This window comes from Coenobita brevimanus, chromosome 98 (assembly GCF_032717465.1).
Source record: "Coenobita brevimanus isolate Jiangsu-jjx chromosome 98, ASM3271746v2, whole genome shotgun sequence".
In the NCBI taxonomy this organism is placed as follows: domain Eukaryota; kingdom Metazoa; phylum Arthropoda; class Malacostraca; order Decapoda; family Coenobitidae; genus Coenobita; species Coenobita brevimanus.
Window position 1 is genome coordinate 18,559,255 of NC_137051.1, and position 21,916 is coordinate 18,581,170.

Sequence of the window (21,916 nt, forward strand, 5' to 3'; positions counted from 1 at the left end):
AAATCATCGATTGCCTGACCACTTTCCGCAATGAGTCATGTGGGATTGACCCAGCAGCCTATAATAAATTTGTAGTTTCTTTGAAAGATGCAGTTGTCAGCATGTTTCTTCATAACCTCTGGGACAAAGTCAAGGAAGGTAGGCGACAGGAAGTATTGATTGGCTGTAGTATACTGTATCATACTTATGTGATAGTATACAGTATATGTGAGGTTGATAAGATACAAAATAATATAAGATATCTTTTAAAACCTGACAGCAGACAAAATGGACTTACCCCACATGCTGAAAGAGAATGCACACTAAATGAGGAACAAAGTATGGAATATGTATACCTGTGGAATGGAACCAGATTTCAGGAGACTTTAGTGATGAGTAAACCGATGTTAGGCACAACTCACACAGCACTACTGACATTCTTCTCCTTTTGTGCTTTCCTTCTTCAGTTTCTGGTCCATACCCACCCTATACAAATGTAAATGGGAAACTGTATTAGGATGATGATGAATGATGCAATAGTTTATTCATCCATCCATCATCCAATCCTATGTTGCCCCATGAGGAGTGTAGCAGCCCAGGGCTAAGCAAGTTGGCCCAGACATTTAAGGTGAGAGTGACCAGTCTCACTCATCCCCGAATGGCATTACGTGAGCAATAAACCCCAACCACTCCTTGGATATAAACCTGCATTGGCTCAGTCCAATTGAAGCGCCTTAATTACCAGCAATACCACCAGGCGCCATAATTTGATTATATGGTTACCACCCAGTGTAGTAAATGGTTTCCTGGTTTACGGGAAACCATTTGGCTTGTCACTCAGTGTAGAGTCACCCATAGACAGAAGGAAGAGCAAAGAGTAAAGAAAGACAGAAGAGGGAGTGTAAAGTGCCTACGGATGACTTTACACTCCCTCTTCTGTCTTTCTTTCCTACATTCTTTGCTCGCCCTTCTGTCTACAGGTGACTCTGCACCAAGTGACAAACTAAATGGTTTTATGTACACCAGAAAACCCTTTGCTACTGTGGGTGGCAGCCATATAACAAAATTAAGACGCTCCAATCGGATTGAGCCGGTGCTGGTGTATATCTATGGGGTGGTTGGGGTTTATTGCTCACATAATGCCACTCAGGGATGAGTGAGGTTGGTCACTCATCTTAAATGCCAGGACCAACTTGCCTAGCCCCAGGCTCTTACACTCCTCATGGGGCGACATAGGATTGAATAATGAATGGATGAATAAACCGTTGCATCATTCATCATCCTAATGCAGTTTCCCATATACAATTGAATAGGGTGTGTATGGACCAGAAGCATGTCAGTAGAGTGCTGTGTGAGTTGTGCCTGACATCTGTTTGCTCATCATTGAAGTCTCCAGAATTCTGGTTCCATCCCACAAGTATATGTATTCCACACTTTGTTCCTCATTTAATCAGCATTCTCTTCCAGCGTTTGGGGTAACTCTATTTTGTCTCCTGTCAGGTTTTAAAAGAAAAGCAACGTCTCCATGCATTTCCCCTCCGTCCATTACTGTCTTTTAAAATTTTTTTTCACATCCTTAACTCTCTTTTTTTAATACTTTCACCACATGATGATAATGCAGTTCCTGTTTATGCTGGCAGGAAGTTTAGGATTGATCACCAGTGAAGAGAATGGGCGAAGCAACACTGGGCAAGAGGAGGCTGCAGCTTTCCTGGAGTTGAGTCAGGATGCCCAGCCAGCTGTACCTGAGCCTCAGCCACAAGAGGATGACATGGAGGATTTGGTAAGCTATACAGTACTTACTTTCCTAGTATGGTCAGTTATCCTCTATACAGAGACCATACTGTTAAACCCTTCTTGTAGATTCCCTTGTAGTTTGTGTTAAGTTTTGGTTTTGAGGATAAATTGTGGTAACTGTGTCAAAAATGTTGTTTATGACTGTTACTGCTAGATTGGTTCTTAATGGTTCAGTTTATGAAGGTGTGGTGGTGGATAAATTGTTGGAGTTAAATCATTCTGGGAATCAACCATTATTTGAGCCATCATATATTGCATTACAGTTGTAGACCATATTTCCATCATCCAATCCTATGTTGCCCCACAAGGAGTGTAGGAGCCTGAGGCTAGGCAAGTTGGTCCTGACATTTAATCCGTACCGCATTGGGGGGGGGGGAGCGATACCCCTCTACACTGGCTGATTTGGATTTTTTTTTTTTTTTTTTTTTTTTCCCTGGCTAAATGGACTTAATTCATCAATATAAGATCCCTGGCGCTAATAAAAGTACTGTAATCACCAAAGCCAGAAAGTTGGTTGAATCGAGTCAGGTTGGTGCCACTCTACCTCTGAAATCTTCGTGATTACTGAGAGAGCAGAGCTGCTGTGCGCTCGTGAACCGATTTTGGATTTTTTTCTGGCTAATTGTACTTAATACTTCAGTATAAGGTCCCTGAGACTAATAAAAGTAATCACCAAAACCAGAAAGTACAGTCGGTTGAATCAAATCAGGTTGGTGCCACTCTACCTCTGAAATCTTTGTGTTTGCAGAGAGGGCAGAACATTTGTGAGCCTGTGAACCAATTCTGGATTGTTTTTTGTGGGTAAATGAGCTTAATACATCAATATAAGATCTCTGACACTAATAAAAGTAAAGTAATCACCAGAACCAGAAGGTAGGTTGAATCGAGTCAGGTTGGTGCCACACTACCTCTGAAATCTTCAAGGTTACTGACAGCGTAGAGTGGCTGTGAGCCTGTGAAGACTCACTCACCTCCTGCACTCCTAAATCAGTGTTGTAAGCCTGGCGGAGAAATGTCTGAAGTTAGCAAGGTATGGTATTACCTTCCATTTTACTTTGGTTGCTTGCAGTGACTTTTCAGTGCTGCAGGACATAGATCTATGTCACCGGCATTTTTGAAGGAGATGTAGGTCTACGTCACTAGCATGGTACGGGTTAAGATGATAGTGACCAGCCTCACCCATCCCTGAGTGACATACATGAGCAATAATTCCTAGTCACCTCTTGGATTGAAAGCTGCACCGGCTTAATCCGATTGGAGCACCTTAATTACCCACTAAACCACCAGGTGTCATAATTTGGTTATATGGTTACCACCCAGCATTGTAAAATGATTTCCTAGTGTACAGGAATCCATTTGGCTTGTCACTCAGCATAGAGGCACCCGTAGGCAGAAGGAATAGGAAAGAATGAAGGAAAGAAAGACAGAAGAGGGAATGTAAAGTCACCCCTAGGCAGTGGGAAGAGAAAAGAATGAAGAAAAGCAAGGTAGAAGAGGATGCAAATGAGGAAAGGGCAGACACCCAAAGCAGCACTACATCGAGTGAGTGGATGGCGAGTGCCCCCACCTACCACAATTTTACTACAGTACCCTCGTGTCCAGTACGCACTTGTCCAGTACTATTCTTGTCTAGTACAGTCGGCAAAAAAATTAAATAAAATATTACTGTAGTGCGGATTTGTTGGGCTAGTACGGATCGGCCGCGCAAAGTGGGCCAAATCTGAGGAGTTCTTCTCCAGTACTGACGTGCCGCGTCCAATACTACTACCTGCACGCGCGTTGGAAGATAGCCAACACCAAAGAATGTTTCCCTATTACTGCTGGGCCAGTCCAGTACACCTTCCTCATGACTTATGACGTGTGCCAATCAAATTGCAGTATTGCACTTCCCCCTGATGACGATGTGTCAGTGTGTGACTATGAGGGATTTATGAGGGAGGTTGAGGAAGAGAGGCCTCCTCAGGATCCTGAAGGCCCTCCTCCAGGGGGTCAGTAGGACCTCCTACAGCCTCAGAAACCCCTCCCTCTTTCCCCCCAAGCCCATCACCACTCACCTTAAAGGTTGGTAAAATCTTAGTTGTGTCAAAATGTAGTTAAGTTGAATTTGGGGGGGACTTTTTCAAGGCTTTTCTGACATTATTCATTTTTCCTTTAAGGTCTGTTGTTTGTCCAGTAAAGATTTTGTCCAGTACAGTCATCCCTTAACATCCGTGTTTTTAACATACACGGTTTTAAATATCCACGGGTGGATATAACAAACAGTTATAAATATCCGCAGGTGGATACAGTACCAGGGCCAGATTCACTAAAGCATTTTATCACGTTGAACGCTGCTGACACTGTTCACTGCAGATGTAACATTATCCCAGGCACAGTTCAGGGCTGTTTTAGTGATGGCATTATCCAGTGAATCAATTATAACACTCTTCCTTTTGGCCACTTCATTTATTAATGCCATTAATTCATCAGGGGAAAAGTTAGCACGGGCTGGCTGGGAGTATTTCTTTCTTCCATGTACCCTGAATGAGCTGGTCTAAACCGGTTTGCTGCTCTACCCTCCCCCTCTCTCTCTCATCCCCCTCGATGAGCTGGCCAAAACCAGTTTGCTGTCCTCCCCTCCTCCCTCTCTTTCTCTCGTCCGATGAGCTGGTCTAAACAGGTTTGCTGCCCTCCTCCCCCTCTCTCTCTCTGTGGTAAATAATACAAAGCTATATGCACCCAAATGGCACTGAATTCAAACGAGAGTGGCTGAATGTTGGAGCCTTTAAAAATGAAACTAATTACTGTGATAAAATACAAGTGATTTAGTGATATTTTTGCGATAATCAGAGAAGTCATGATGCTAAGCGCATTAGTTATCAAACATTTTTGCGGTTGCAAATTGTGCAGCTATGCTGTGAAATGACTTATGACATTATATCAATAAGCTTTATAAAAGTATTTAGTAATAAAAGTCATTCATGAAGCTTGATAAAGTTTGTAATGATTTTCCTCACATCGTTACTGTTTTGCTAGTCTAACGTAAACACTGGAATATTGTAACAAAATCATAAGAGACTGGCAAGAAGTATTTTATTTTTATTATTATTGCAATTACTGTGATGAGATAACGTGGCTGTAACCCTATTTTGTATGGAAAAAATCTCGTGGTTTGGTGGAAATTTCCACCTCTTTGGGCTATTTCGTGCATCAGACAGTCAAAACATACCTTGTATTCTCTCATATCGTTCTTCGTGCTTGGAGTGCCTACGGACATGCAGTTTGTTGCAAACGATAGTAGAAAGATTGATGTGTGTCTGACAAAAATTTTAGCTCTAAAGATTAACGATAAGTGGGTTAAAACATGAGTTGAAAACACAATTTTTTCCTATTTCTCCACAGTGGGCACAGTCAGTACACTGTCATCACGGCTGCTGCAGCCAAAGGGTTATGGGAGGTCCAGGGGTGTTTTTAAGGGGGGCAGCAGATATCTGTGGATTTTTAACATATGCAGGTGTCTCTGTTACCTAACCCCTGTGGATGTTAAGGGAACATTGTATGGTAGTACTGTCTGACAAAAATACCGTACTGGACGCGAGGGTATGGCATAATGTTGGTACAGTACTTATATATTTGATTTATATTGCAAATATTCACATTTTGATTTAGACATTATGAATGGAGACTCATGCCATTCGCTTTCCAGTTTAATGAAAAAAGTGCAAAGCCAAATAACATACTATACAATAGTTTACTTTGCCTTGGCCTAAAATTGCCATCTCTCCATCTTTAATGCTGAGTTATACCAGTAGATTAACACTAGTTTTTTTAATGTGTCTGACACTGGGTAAAGGCTCAGGACCTATTTCTTGGGGGCAATCACCTATCCCAAGGCCCAGTAGTCCTCCTACACCTCCACATGTCACCACTTCAGCGCTAACACCCACCGTCCATACTGAATACATGCTAGGGCTGTCTCATACAGGACTGGTGTACTGGTATTAGCGGGGGTATTTTTACGACATGTCGACGGGTCATCTGGTAGATCAGGAAAGTCTGCTTTTTAGGAAATTCAAATCTTTATACTGTTCTCTGCCCCAGCCGGGATTCGATCCTGGGTCCATTAGGACTGCAGGCCGCCTCTCTACCGATTCAGCCACCGCAACAAAAACGATGAGTCACAGTATTGACTTTGTCTGCCATGGAGCTACATGGCATAAGCTGCAAAAGGATGAAAATCCAGGCCAGGTTATTGTGAATTTTTTTTTTTTTTTTTTTTTTTTTTTTTTTTTTTTTTAGAGGAAAAAGTTATTGGTCATACTTTAATGCATTGATACATCTGCATGTAGAAGCTATCCATTAACAGTACAATATTCTTATCATCAAGTATTTTGGTGTACAGAAAACCATTTGTTAAATAGTAACAGTGTTAAATTCTCTCTCATTCGTACCTGTATCAGCCAGTCATTCATTTCAGATGATACCATGCTTCCTTTTGAAGAATCCCTGTATTGTTGTTGGCCATGGTATAGTTGAGGTTTTTTTTACAGACTCACAGCTATGCAAAGAACCAAAACTACATAATTACAGTACCTCCCAACAATTGCTGTAAACTGTCGGGGAAAAAAGCAGTTTCAAATTTGTAATAAGACAACCAGCAGTGTCAGAATTTCAGCTTGGACTTTGATTATGTTTTCCCGTGGCTGAGCCTCCTGCTGTAGTGATGAAGTAATTCCATGGCAGTAGACGAGGACACTCACCATCCACCCACTCTATGTAAGGCTGCTCTCAGGTGGCTGCCCTTTCCTCTCTGCCTTCCTTCTTTCCTTCCTTCCTCTTCTGTCTTTCTCTCCTCTGCATTTTGTCTGTGGGTAGCTACACTGAGTGACAAGTCAAGTGGTTTCCTGTACACCAGGAAACCATTTACTATGCCAAGTGGTAACCATATTACCAAAGTATGGGACCTGGTGGTTTAGTGGATAATTAAGGCACTCCAGCCGGATTAAGTCCATGTAGGTTTATATCCAAGGAATGGTTGGGGTTTATTGCTCACATAATGACATTCAGGGATGAGTGAGGCTGGTCATTCTCATCTTAAATGTCAGGACCAACATGCTTAGTCTCAGGCTCCTATGCTTCTCATGGGGCAACACAGGATTATATGATGATATATGTAAGTCATCCCTCCTAGGGTTGATGGCAGCCTGTCATTTACTACTTAGTATCATACCTGTATCATTGTTAATATATACAGTAGACCCTTGCTATAACAGACTCCAGAATAGCAGGTACTGAATTTAACGGATGCCACAAAACCCACCAAACTTTTTATGACTATAACAAACCATATCCATGAAATGGGGGCAGTGGGTCAAAATTCATGTTTCCTACCCTTTTTACTCCAGCATGGGTTGAAATTGCTCTTGCCCCACATGATTGTTGAGTTGTAATAACAGATAATACAGTAAGCTCTTGAATATACAGACGGCCATAACAATCCATTACCCAGACGCTGTGATATGGCAGTTCAAAACCATTATTTGTACATTTTTTCATGATACATGACAAAATGGAAATTATGGTCGCACAAACATTTCCTCCCAGCCAGATGGACATAGCCCAGTGGTGCCGCCCTGTCTTGCTGGGTCATTTATGCAGTGGTGATTGCTTATCTGTGGTTGATGGGTCTGCTTGACCATGGTAATTGCTTGGCTGTGGTTTATAGGTCTGCTTGACCAGATAGAGTAGTGTTAAACAACAGGAACAAGTGTTGTTAAGAGTAGTGTTAAACAACAGGAACAAGTGTTGGACAATGTACTTCAGCACCATCATCATCATCTGGACCTCCTTTCCCATCCTAGGGCAGGATGAGGAGTAGCAGCATCCAGACAGCCCAAGTTTGCCCACTCCAATGGGCCACACTTCCATTCACTCGTCATTCAAGCCCCTGGAATCCTGGCTCTATCTGATATGCCAAAAACTGTCACCACATTCTGTAGCTTCATATAAACATATCCAGTACTGTAGTGGCCTTTTGCATTGGCTTTCGAAGTTAGGTAATGTACGAAGGGGGGCCAGAGGAAAAGTCCATTATGCAGACAGAGCCATTACCTGGACATGGCTTTAGCTCTATTACATTGGATAATTGAGGGATTACTGTAGTAATACTGTGCCAGTCTTGAAGAAGTCTTATGACGCGTATGTGAAATACAGTAAACTATAAAAGGATGAAACTGTGGGTCAGGCTAATGAAAAATGGGTATACAATAAAACCTTGATATAATGGACTTCATTATACCGGAATTCGCTTTTATCGGACTCAAGGAGCTGACGGACTAAATTCTTATACAGTATATTGGAAAAAGTCTGATAGAGCCAGAGGTGGTCCAGACTGCCTCCCCATTTCTGCTATGTTCACCACAATAATGCATGTAAAAGACATGTTTATCAGTGTACGGTAAAGTATTATCATATATATTATACTGTTTGATTATTGTAGTGAATGTATAATGCAGTACAGTACTGCAGTGGTAGTGAAAACAGTTTAAAAATCGTTGGTGCATACCAGACGAATGTCTGATGTGTCGTAAAAAGTCCGGATTAGCAGGGGGAAGTCCGGATGTCGCTTTTATCGGAATCTCACTTTTTTCGGAATGGGTTGGGCCCCAATTAGTCCGTTACAGCGAGGTTTTACTTCTGTTTAATTTTTAGTGCTAGAATATGCTATTGTACCTCACTGATTTTCAAACATGTGCTTGAAATTCCACTCCTCGAATATAGCCGATATCAGCTTTCGTGGACCTTGCTTTCCCCCAGTTGGAGCCCCCACAAACTGTAAAAAGATGCCACCGCTTGCCAGACAACTTAATGTAAAGTGCAAAAGTGGGGTCAACTTGAATTACCCTCTGTTATACAATTTTTGTGTTACTCTACTGAAAATAGGATATTTATTGACTTATCTACAGATAATACTGGAGAAAAAAAATGGCATCTTTATCAGAATATGATAGAAACGGAAAGTTGCGTCCATCTCAGTTTAGGGACAATACGTTCGAGTATTGGTCATTGTCATGTTTTTAGGTGGTGAATGCACATTTGTTTGGAAAAATGGTAAGTGGGTATAACAAAATTGTATGTTACATAACAAATGAAGGAAATATGGTACTTAAACAATCGAAGATTGTATGAACTCACTGAGCTCATTTGGAGGCGTCTTCTCATCGGTAGCGTCGTGTAGTTTGTGTGCCCGCCACCAGGGGCCCAGGGCGGCACTGATGATGTATGTACACCACGCCTGACTCCTGCGCCTTTTGAAATGAGCCGATAAATCCAGAAAATACTGTATACTGCCATGGTCAACTGCAAAGCTAAAATTATTTTAGTATGTGGAAAAATAGATTGTAGTAGAGTTGAGATATTTTCTCAAAGCAAGAGGACTAGTGTGCCTTCAAAAATTCGGGTCGCTGATCTTGGCCACGTAATATTTCAGCCGTACAGTTCCTGCTGTTACTAAGTGTATAATGGATAGAATCATGTCAGGATTTGCCAAAGGAAAGGTTATGATCTTTGGAAACTGTATGATAAATTTTTCCAGCAACTGAGATTCATAGCACTTTGTAAAAATTTGCTGAATGCAAAAACACACAATAAGGTTTCGTGGCATTTAGTGAACTTTATGGTGAACTTTTCAGCGTAAATATCATTTAGAGTATCAATAAAATATCTAAGATGAATATAATACTGATATAATGCTTTATGCATAAGTAGTAATCCAGATAGGAATTTTTTAAAAGAAAGGTACACCAACTCTGAGTGGGCAGTGACCCCACGTTATTTAGTGATCTGGCAAACACTGGCAACTTTCAGGAGTTTGCGGGGGCTCTAATTAGCTCATTACAGAAAGGACCTACATTTCTACATGTACAGTATATATATATATATATATATATATATATATATATATAAAACATTTATTTATTTATGTATTTATTTAATTATATTTATATATTTTTTTCCAGTTGGATGAAATGTAACCATCAAGTCTGGCATTATCTCCAGGGACCGATTGCATCAATATGTCATTGATTAAGAGGTAAATTTATTGATTACTGTGCAGGATATATTTGTTGAATACTCAAGTGCCTTCATCCTCCTTTAGCCTACATTTACAGTGTATCATTGGTAAAAAAAAAAAAAAAAAAAAAAAAAAATTTAAACTTATCTTCCCTCTTCATAGTCAGTTTGATGTTTTTCCATGTGAGTAGAAAGATGGGAGAGTAAGGTGAAAAGAGAGAATGGAGGAGATGAAGCTCTTGAGAAAGAACAAGAGTAGAGTTATATGGACATAAGCATGTGAGAGGAAATGCATAGTCCGGGAGAGTAGCGTGTCTCACCCTGTGTTTCTCCTTTATTCTTTTCCATTAGTATACATTCCTCTTGGTTACTTCATTGTGTTCCTCTTCCACCTGTTAAAAAGTATGTATATAATATATGCCAGTATTCATAGGAATAGGAAGGTAATAGTTGTTCTTCACCACCCATTGGTGCATCATTCATTTGTTTCATCCTTCTTCATTCAAACACAAGAGAGAGAATAGTGGTAACAGAATCTTTGTACAATATTCGGGTATGAAGCACTGGCATCAGTCCTTAAAGTTGGAACATGGGAGTTGAATGAGCTACAAGATATCCCCCATTAATAGGAATGTTCCATATGTTATACATTATTTATTATTTATCAGGAATCCCACTGATATCTGAATTCAGTATATTCATCCTATAAAAGGTAAAGGATAATGAAAATAGATGAGAATGTCTTTTTTTTCTAATTGATAGTAAGTGCTGTACCATAAAGAATTTTGGCACTCACCATCCACTTACTCGATGTAGTGCTGCTCTTGGGTGACTGTCCTTTCCTCTCTTCCTTCTTTCTTTCCTTCCATCCTCTTTTGTCTTTCTTTCCTTCATTCTTTCTTCTTCCTTAATCCTACAGGTGACTTTACACTCCCTCTTCTATCTTTTTTTCCTTCATTCTCTCCCCTTCCTTCTGCCTGTGGGTGACTACACTGAGTGACAAGCCAAATGGTTTTCTGTACCTCAGGAAACCATTTACTATGCTGGGTGGTAACCATATAACCAAATTATGGCGCCTGGTGATTTAGTGGGTAATTATGGTTCTCCAGTTGGGTTGAGCCAGTGAAGGTTTATATCCAAGGGATGGTTAGGGTTTATTGCTCATGATATGCCACTCAGGGATGATTGAGGCTGGTCACTCTCATCTTAAATGTCAGGACCAACTTGCCTAACCCCGGGCTCCTACGCTCCTCATGGGGAAAAGTAGGACTGGATGATCCACTCTGCTGGTACAGTTTCACTCATCCATGCCTTCTTACATATCTCCAACAAGTACTTCATTCTGCTCTCTCCACTACACTTAATCATCTATGCATATATGTCTTGTGTAGCAGATAATTTAGGTGCATCCATCTCCTTTCCACCCCACTGGATTTTGACCAGATTAATTTAAGGGCTGGAACAAGAGGGGGGGGGGGAGCTAAGGAGTCTCTGCCTAACAGTTAGATGCATGTCAGGTTTGTGATACGGTAGATAATAGTCTACTTATGATACTTAAGGTTCAGTGTTCATTATTATATATATAATTTATGCACAGTTTTTTGTGCCTGATTTTTTTCATTGATAATACCAATTTGTTATTAAATAAAGGTAATCTTAAAGTATTTTGTCATTTCTAATTGTTAAATATGAAAGGAAAAACATTTGCTCATCAGTGCGTTCACTGATATGTCGAGATATTTTTTTTTTTTTTTTTTTTTTTAACCAAGTTTAAATTGCAGGAGTACAGTAGTATTTCTGAATCAGACTTTGCTTTTCAGCCACCAATTTCCTCTGAGGAATAAGTTCAGTAAAGCTGAGAAAGTCTACAGTAGCAAGTTCTTTGCATTTCTATAGTTGATTGGTGGTAGGTGGGGGCACTCATCATCCACTCATTCGATGTAGTGCTGCTTTGGGTGTCTGCCCTTTCCTCTCATCCTTCCTCTCCTGTCTTTCTTTCCTTCATTATTTCCCCTTCCTTCTGCTTACAGGTAACTTTACACCCTCTTCTTTCTTTCCTTCACTCTTTCCTCTTCCTTCTGCCTAAGGGTGACTCTACACTGAGTGACAAGCCAAATGGTTTCCTGTACACCAGGAAACCATTTACTATGTTGGGTGGTAACCATATGACCAAATTATGGCACCTGGTGGTTCTGTGGGTAATTAAGGGGCTCCAGTCAGATTGAGCCTATGTACTGTAGGTTTATATCCGAGGGATGGTTGGTGTTTATTGCTCATCTAACGCCACTCAGAGATGAGTGAGACTGGTCACTCTCATCTTAAATGTCAGGACCAACTTACCTAACCCCCGGTTCCTACGCTTCTCATGGGGCGTCATGGGATTGGATGTTGGATGGATGAATATCCTGTGTAGTTTATCAGGCCACATTATTTTCTGTGTTTTACTATGTCATGGACTCATGATTGCCTTGGACTTTTCCTGCATTTTTTCCTGTGGTTCAGTGTGATGTAGTACTGTGAAAACCCACCTGGTTTTTCCACACTTGATTTTCCCTCAGTTAGTCCTGTAAAGTGAGCTTATACAGTATAAATGTATGGTGTGCAGTAATTTTGGCTACTGTATATCATTGTCATAGAAAATTGTTCAACCTTTTGCTAAATTAAAGTATTATCACCCAAGCCATCATCATCATCATCATCACCATATCATGACCCTTTCCTTCCCACATGAGGATTGGATGAGGTAGGATCCAGAAAAAGGACAGTGAAAGTACAAAAGTGGGAGAATTATCAACAGCATACCCAGTGAAATGTGATAGACATTAATCATCACCATCATCATCCTGACCAATTTTTCTCACCAAAAAGCAAGGAAAGTGAAAGAATTATAAAAGGGAGTACTTCAGCAGCAAACCTTTTACAGTTGGTCGGATGCTCATTTACTTACTATTCAAGCCCACCAGAATCCTTGTGCTGCCTCAGAGGCTTAACTCTTTAATAATAGCACTTTACATTACATTGCCTACAGGATAATCACCATCAACTTGCAAGTTGGGAAAGGAATGGTATAATATTATCATGTGCTCCTCCTTACATGTTTCATCAAACCAACTCATTCCTTTGACAGTTTCCTAGCCTCATCAACATCCATACCTCACTAGCAATATCCATCTGCCATTTTCTTGGCTGTCAAACCTGCCACCTTCAGCCTGACTCATATATACCCTTCTCACCATGCTGTGCAATACATCCATTTTCTCATTGGCCATACTGTCAAAGCAAGCTCTCTCCATCCTTATAGTCAACGAACACTCTCACTCTACATCTTTCACATATCCCAGTATTTTATCCACACATGCACTCGAGATGTTCCTCAGCAACGGTATTTTCACTGCTGTTATTCTTCACTTTTCATTTTCATGCCACACCAAAGTCTCATACTCCTGTATTAATGTAGATATAAACCCACCTTCTTGTAGTCCTCTTGTAGCCTCCATGCTTAAACTTTTGTTTAGTGTCAAAGCATTCTTAGCACTAGCCCCCTTCCATCCTTGTGCTACTCTATGTTCCATGTCTTTATGGTTCTATCAGTCATTTCTGATACTTCACAAAAGTACTTGATCACCAGTTCAAGAGTACTGTATGTTCATTCACTACCATGTCACATTGAGGATGGGCAAAAATCTAGCATCCATTCAGTTTGATACTTTATTCCTTCTGTACAGTGATTCCTTTTATTTACCTTATATCTACTGCCAGATGACTTCCTCCTTTTATTCTCATTCTTTTTCAAGGAGAGCCCCCCTGTGGCGAAGAGATTGAGCCAGTCTAAACTAACATCATCTGGTTCAGCATTCTTGGTTACCTGCATCTTACCACAGTACCCTTAAAAAGTCATTATCATGATCATATTTGATATCAGATATGGTGATAATTTTAAGATGATATTTCCTCTTTAGTGAGTGTGGTAATCTGCTGTTTTCTAGTTTGTCTTCAGTATTTTGGCTTCCTTCACATCTGCATTTGTCTGTCTATAACCATGTACACTCGCTCCAGAAAATATTGGTGCACTGTGGGTCCGATGTCATCCGGAATGATTCGACCACATGGCAATGATAGCCCCTTAATACCTGTATATATAATAACATCTACGGCCATTCCCAACTCATCATGAAGGACACAAGAGATATCTGATATAGCAGTCATTTATCGTCAGAGATGCCTGCGTGTGGGAGGACAGAACCGCAATTTCCGGTTTCCTTTGTTCCGTGTGTCATAATATTTAACACATAGTCTGCACCGATACTTTCTGGAGTGAGTGTACCTTAATTTTGGAGGAGACAGCTGTGACTGAATTGCCACCATGTTGCCCAGCCCTCTCTCCAGCTTGCACCACTTTCGTTTACCCCCACCCCCCACCCCCTTCATTCATAGTCTCCCTTACCCCTTTACTTTCTTACTTGCTGATCTACAATACCCTTCCACCTTGTATGTCTACTATTCCTCCTCCCACCCTCAGATTAGGTACAAAGTACTCTTCCCAGTATGCAATTGATACCCATTCTGTGTGTGACCACACCATCTGAACACATTGATAGCTGGTGGCAACCATCATCTACTCACTTGATGTAATGCTGCCTACACTTTCCCTAGGTTACTGTACACTGAATGACCAGCCTAACAGTTTCCTGTAACGCAGGAAACCATTTGTATAATGCTCAGTGGTAATCCTGAACTGATTGAACAGAATGATGCGGAGCCTACTTTGGTGGCCTTGTTAAACGAGTGGAGAGATGGAATGTGGCATCTGTCTGGGACCCAAACCTCCACACTCTTTCCTGTGCCTCGTTGTAACTAGGCATTGTCCATCAAAAGGGAACATCAACTGTGACCAATGGGTCTGCTTGGCCAGACAGACCTGGGCCAATCGACTACTGCTACTAGTTTTTACCCCTTCAACCGTGGACTTTTTTAACCACATCTTTGACACACCACTATGCGAATTACGTATCCTAGCCATTCCATGCAACCCACACATTTTCGGTAACCCTCAAACCTTGGAAGATTTTTTGGTGGCAAGTAAAATTGTCTGGCATTAGCCCAGGGTAAAATAGGTAAGTCATCCCCAGGATTTAAAGTTTAGCAGTCTGATTTCCTTTGCTCTCACCCTTGGCTCAGCATAATCAGGTCATTTGAACATCTGTACATTAATATTGACATTAACACCTTCTTGCAGTCATCTTGAAACCATTTGTTAGTTATATGATTGCCAGTATGGTAAGTGGTTTTTAAGTATTTAATTAGGGTGAAAAATGAAATCTGTACACCATCCACTGTCAACATTATTTATTTCTTAAGATTCTAACATATTTATAGGTCATTCTTTTGGACATACAAGTTTAGCTAACACTGAAGAAGACACAGAACATAAGACAGAATATGATGACAAGAGAGGTATCACTGTGGTTGTATAGGCAAGTATGAGAATCTGTAATAATAACAAGAGACAAAAGTTTATGACACTCAGAAAGTAATATCTTAAGACATCAGGACGGAGTGATGGTTGGTGATGATAGTGGTGTGGGATGAATGATGGATGAATATATGGGCTGAGTTAACCTATATTCTGCACTGGTTTCCTTCATTCATCAGAAACCTTGCAGTCTACAATAGTCAGGTAACTGTTTATACTTCACTGGCTTCTTCTATACCTTTTGTCATTTCTTTAGACTCCTTCAACAGCAGATACTTAATTCACTGGACCACCAAAAAGTACCTTCAGATCTTAGAGTTCAGTAACTGCATACACATCTAAGTATGCAGTAACAATAACAGCCAATCCTTTATTACCCTTTCAAGATTTTAGGAATAACAGATAGCAGTATGCAGCACAGCATCCTCACCACCACATACTGACTGACTACAGTTCTGTGTGTTACTCTGCATAACACATAAGTTTTTTCATTTTAGTACTTCAACATTTTGGTCTACAGTTACTGTCCACTAACGGTACAGCAGCATGGGCAAGCCTTCTTGTTGTACACCTCTGCCTGTTAGCATCACAGTCAGGTTGATGAGAACAGCACCCTTGGATTTTTTATATGGTATTATAACTGCTTTTAACCACTATACTCCATTAGGCACGATCATGGCATACACAGCAGACTCCATCATGCCATGATCGTGGCAGCCTTCAAATCTCCCTCTTCTGTGAGAATGGGAAGTTTGTTTTGGATGAGGCTAGACGTCATACATCGAGGCTAATTATTGGCCCATTGTTTCCCACTCTCTCTATAGCTATCCAATCATGTCCCAGCTTTTGTTATAAAGTCAATTAGAGAGTAGTATGTCCGCCATCTTTGCCTGTTAGTGAGTGGAAATCGGGTACATGCTATATATTCAGCAAATTTATAAGTAAAATAGGATTTATATATATATATATGTCCACTGGTGAATGAGTATTTCAGGCATAAGTTGTGACATATGACATTACATGACAGTGCTGTTTTGGGCTATTATTGACAGAAATAAGTGAGCTTGGACATGCTACATGTGCCCCAAGTATAACAAAGGATTTTGTCCAGGAAGCTACCCTAGTTACCACAAGAGGCTCAGGGAATAATACTGTATGTATGTCTTCTAGTAATATCTAGTATGACTTTGAATACCTGTAAGTTCATGTCTGTACACATATTTCACAAGTTTTATTTTCTTTACATTTTTGTCCAGCAGTAGCGCTTTTTTTTATTTAATTTTTTATGTCTGCCCTTGATCATTACTCCGTCTTTCTGATTATATCATGGCAAAAATCTGCTTCAAGGCTTTCAAATGATATATTATTATCCCATACTTTGTCTAATTTCTTAAGTGCATAAAAGAGCAAACAAAAGAGACCAGTTTCAAAGATCCTGCCTGTTTTCTATATACTAAATCAGACGGTGCCGCGAAGTTTAAAAACGGAGTATAGTGGTTAAAAACACTGTTGATCCATCAGCTTACCTGACAATATATTTTAATGTTTCTTGTAATACTGAACTTCTTTTCAGTGTAATACTGTTCAGATCTGTTAGAAATAAGTGACTTGAAACTCAATAATGAGTGAGTGATACTGCAATGTCACACTGTTACGTGGGTCAGTTCTAGCACAAAGTGGAGTCTTAAAGTTAAACATATATGTTACTCCATGAGATTTGAAACTTTCTACTGACTGGGTAAAGATTATTTTTGGCATGTAGGTATTGTCGTGGAGCATTTTGCAGAGTCAGAAGTTACATTCAGCTTTGTCTAGTTACAGCCCAGTTCAAGCAATATGCTGCTGAACTGCATTTGCACATTAAGTTTTTGTTATCATGTAAAGTAAGAATAATCTAATTTTGTCAACATAATGTTTGGTTAATGAGACTCCAAAAAAGGTTGACAAAGTTGTTTTAGATTAAAAGCTCAAAGAAGATGCTGTTTGATAAAGGATAACTAGAAATTACTTTCTTGCAAAATTTTGATTGAAAAAGTTTCTGTTTATTAGCTGAAGTTATTAATCAAGGTCCTGGTAACTATGCTGTGTGTATTCAAGGTCCATAGTATCCTTATTTGAGGAAGAACTGTCATCCTCCCCATCATCGTCCTCTTCTTCCTGTGGCTGGATGATTCCCAGACGTCCCTCACATACTGTTGACTGTGATGCCCTGGGGAAGAAACGTATTTGTAATGCAGTACAGTACAGTACTCTCATGCCTTTTGAGTCTCTCCTGTACATTTTACAGTACTAGTAGGAGGTACTCATCACCTTAAAATTGTTCCTCTCTGAAAACTGGATTAAAATATCTCTCCCTGCATCCTGGTTATGATTTACAATAAGCCCAACTGCAATCTAACATATTTTGCACTGATATCTCCCATCACATATGTATACTGGGGTTTGTGCATTTTCATAACTTCCTTGCCTTCATAAAACTTGCTGGATAGGTAATTCTTTACCAAACAGGCATACCGATTCCATCCATCCATCATCCAATCCTATGTTGCCCCATGAGGAGTGTAAGAGCTCAAGGCTAGGCAACTTGGCCCTGATATTTAAGTTGAGAGTGACCAGCCTCACTCATCTGTGAGTGGCATTACATGACCAATAAACCCCGACCTCCCCTTGGATATAAACCTCCACCGGTTCAATCCGACTAGGGCGCAGTAATTACTCACTAAAACACCAGGCGCCATAATCTGGTTATATGGTTATCACCCAGCATAGTAAATGGTTTTGTGGTGTACAGGAAGCCATCTGGCTTGTCACTCAGTGTAGAGTCACCCATAGGCAGAAGGAAGAGGAAAGAATGAAGGAAGGAAAGAAGAGGATGGAAGAGAGGAAAGAGCAGACAACCAAAGTAGCCCTACATCGAGTGAGTGGATGGTAAGTACCCCCAACTACCACAAAAGTGGAACTCAAGACACCTTTGTTAGAATCTTAAATGCCAATTCCAGCTACAGTAATTCCTCAATTATCCAACATAACAGAGCCAAAGACATGACGGGATAGGGACTGTCTGGATTTTTTTTTTTTTTTTTTTTTTTTTTATGTAAGGAAGAAGGAAACAAAGGCTACGAGCCCACAGAACAGTTCCTTCTAAGAAAAAAAAAAAAAACAATACAAGAGAGAGCCAAATTCAAGATCTGTTCAATTCTAGGTGCCTGGACACACTGCATTTGAAAAACTGGAGATCATAGGAAGTAGGAAATACAGACAGAGGGAGACAGTTCCAGAGATGACCTGTTGCATAAATGAAGGATTGGGAGTAACGGTTAACTCTTGCATTAGAGAGCTGGATAGAAAAAGGATGAGAGTTTATAGCTAGATGGGTGCTACACACCTGTTGTAAAGGTGGAGGGATGCAAGCAGACAGTTCAGAGAAGCAATGACCATGGTAATAGCGATAGAAAAAAAGATAAAGAGGCAACAGTGCAGCGAAGAGACAGAGGTTGAAGAGAGCCAGTAAGAGGAGCAGAGTTGATGAGACGAAATGCCTTTGACTCCACTCTATTAAGAGGAGCTGTATGTGGGGAGCCTCCCCACACATGAGAGTTGTACTCCATACTGGGGCAAATAAATCCCGTGTATAAAGTCAACAACTGTGCAGGGGTAAAAAAGGTACAGAGTCAGCTTAGCACATCTAATCTCTTGGAAGCAGATTTTACCAGAGATGTAATATGATCTTTCCAAGATAAATCCCAAGTGAATGAAACCCCAAGCATGTTCAAGGATGATGCTGGATTGAGCTGGATATTATTAAATTTTAATGGGTACTCCTGTGGAAGATACTGCTGGGTTGATAGGTGTAAAAACTGAGTCTTTGATGCATTATAAACAACAAGATTATTTTTACCCCAGTCAGAGATACGAGCCAAGTAAGACATTAGGAGTGCCATAGGCTCATCCTTTGATTGTTGAAGTAACTGCTGGGATAGACATTGCAGGAACCAAATGGAAAGGTGAAGGGTGAAGTCATCAGCATATGAGTGGATAGGGTTAGATGTACAGCTTAGAAGATCATTGATGAATAAAAGGAAGAGAGTTGGATACGGAGCAATACCCGTACCCTTCCTATACCCTATCAGTATGTACAGTACCCCTCCTAAGTTTGGCATTGTGCTGCGGCTTTTTGGCTCTTTTTAGCCTTCAAAACACACACTGCATTATGCGGTATAATCCTAAACACTAAGAAAACAATCCATAAACAACAAAAAAAAACAAATAACTACCAATATGCACAGTACCCCTCCTAATTTTGGCAGTGTTCTGTTGTATTTTGGCTCTCTTTCGACATCAAAATGCACATTTCAATATGCAGTATAATCCTGAACACTTAGAAAACAATGCATAAACAATAACAATAAAAAAAACTACCAGTATGCACAACCCTGCCAATATGTACAGTATCCCTCTTAATTGGCAGTGTTCTGCAGTCTTTCGGCTCTTCGACATCAAAACACACATTGGAATATGCAATATAATCCTAAACGCTAAGAAAACAATGCATAAACAACAAAAAACTCAAAACCCTACCAATATGCACAGTGCCCCTCCTAATTCTGGCAATGTTCTGAGTCTTTCAGCAGCATTTAGACATCATAACACAAGCTAGACACTAAGAAAACAATGCGTAAAGAACAAAAATCCACAGATATCCTACCTGTGATCTATAGTACCCCTCCTAATTTTGACAGTGTTCTCTGGTCTTTCAACTGTATTTAAACATCAAAACAAACATGGGAATATCCATTGTAATGCTAGACATTAAGAAAGCAATGAAAAAACACTGTCCACAAAAAAATCATTGAAGACAATGGCTGCAGTATTTTTAACTCTCAGGAATTCAAAAAGTTTCTGAGTTACCATAGGTAATGGCTGACTCCATGGCACAAAAAAATACATTTCTTTCAATTTCAATATGCCCCCTGGAAATTAGTTATACTGGTATAAATTATATACCATCATCTTTGCTGATGTTTATACTATAACCTAATAAAAACACATGAAACTGATGAGTAAAGGTACAAAAATGCAGTGAGAATGAACCTGTTGGAGAGTAAAAAATACCTTCAAATAACTTCCCAACATCCTAGCGCAAAATTTTGCCTGCACCTTGCAAGAGTTAAGTCTATGTCTAGATGGAGAATTTCATGAGCGTTCTCATAGTGTTTTCGGAATTTTGATACGACCAATTGTATCAGAATAAATTGCAAAAAACTATTAAAAAAAAAAAATTACTAGTGGTGATGCAGGGATGGTGGACGACAAATGGGTGGGAAGGACTGAGGGACAAGGAGGAAGATAAGCCAGGCAGCAGTGAGCATAGGGAGGGAAGGAGGAGGGATGGGGGGGGTAGAAGTGAGGGATGCCAGGGGACTTTCACCTTTCAGTGAGGAGGCAGACAGGCACTTTTCTTCTGCTGATGGGTTAGGCTCTGTGTTACTTGTCCGAGGCCAGTACCTTCCCACTGCTCCGGCCAGTCGGGGGACTTTCACCATTCGGTAAGGATCAGGACTGCTATTTTAGCTCAGCTTGTGGGTTACGGTCTATTACCCGTGCATGGACAGAGAGGCCAATAAGCCACCCAATGAACTTTATTTTTTTACTCTCTAGGCCAGCCAGCCGCCAATCCTGGAATTTCTGTCAGGGTACTGTACGAACAAATAAATTTGGATATGGACTCAACAGAGCCAAGGCCTAACGTTTATACAGAGCATGACCGGATACAAAACGTCTGGATAATTGAGGGTTTATTACAAACTCATGACCTTAAGGTAAGTATGGTAATTTTGGTATATATGCAGCACAGATAGTTAACTGCTGAATTCTGACTACATCAAATGACTGGAAAAAAACAAAACATACATATTTTGGGGGTATTTATGGAAGTGGCCAGGTTGACCACGGCAGTTTACTGACGATCTCTCTGACTGGCCTCATAGTTTACCAACCACAGCTCTGACTGAATGTGTCAGTGTATCATACTCAAAACACTGATAACCATATCAGAGCTATGGGAAACTTAATGAACCAAACCTTACCTAACCTGACCTAACCTAACTTGCATTTGACAGCCAGCTTTCAAATTTGAAAACACATTAGAATGTTAGATATGGCCTACTACAGGTATACCCCGGTTTAGCAATGTACAGTAATTGGTTAGGTAAAACCCCATCGTTAGGTGTGGTATCGTATATCGGGGTACTTTTAATGTGTAATGGGAAGCGTTTATCAGCCTTGGGTTTCCCCCCAAACCCAGTCCAAAACCCACCCAAATGAGCCCAAAAACAAGTTTAAAGCCAATCTAAATGGCCTGACAGCTGTAAAGGAAGCTAACCTAAGCCTAACATCTGCAAATAACTCACTGAAACCAAGAATAAAATATGAAAATCATCAAATATAAGTCTGTAGAAAATCAAGCTTAGTGAACTGTACCCCAAAATGACAATGTTCACCCCACCTATGACTAAAACACATTAATCCAAGTCTAAAAACAGTTTACAAATCAACCTAAATACACAGCTTTAGTCTACAATATCAAAATCGGTAAAAAAAAATCAAAACCCATCT

The 21,916-nt window shown here is 40.2% G+C and overlaps 2 protein-coding genes across 2 annotated transcripts in view; one reads left to right on the forward strand and one right to left on the reverse strand.

The window, feature by feature from the left end:
* Ku80 (X-ray repair cross-complementing protein 5 Ku80) overlaps nt 1–9,823 on the forward strand; it is a 239,485-nt gene extending 229,662 nt beyond the window's left edge. Inside the window, exons 15-17 of the mRNA XM_080283853.1 lie at nt 1–138; nt 1,620–1,762; nt 9,774–9,823. The exon at nt 1–138 is cut by the window's left edge and continues 87 nt beyond it. Of these exons, the coding sequence (XP_080139979.1) occupies nt 1–138; nt 1,620–1,762; nt 9,774–9,788 (296 nt within the window). The 3' untranslated portion in view covers nt 9,789–9,823. The remainder of the gene's footprint in view (nt 139–1,619; nt 1,763–9,773) is intronic.
* Nucleotides 9,824–16,804: 6,981 nt separating this feature from the next.
* The window catches only part of LOC145414252 (5-phosphohydroxy-L-lysine phospho-lyase-like), a 140,831-nt gene continuing 135,719 nt past the window's right edge, over nt 16,805–21,916 (reverse strand). The window contains exon 12 of the mRNA XM_080283850.1: nt 16,805–17,510. Within this exon, the coding sequence (XP_080139976.1) occupies nt 17,360–17,510 (151 nt within the window). The 3' untranslated portion in view covers nt 16,805–17,359. The remainder of the gene's footprint in view (nt 17,511–21,916) is intronic.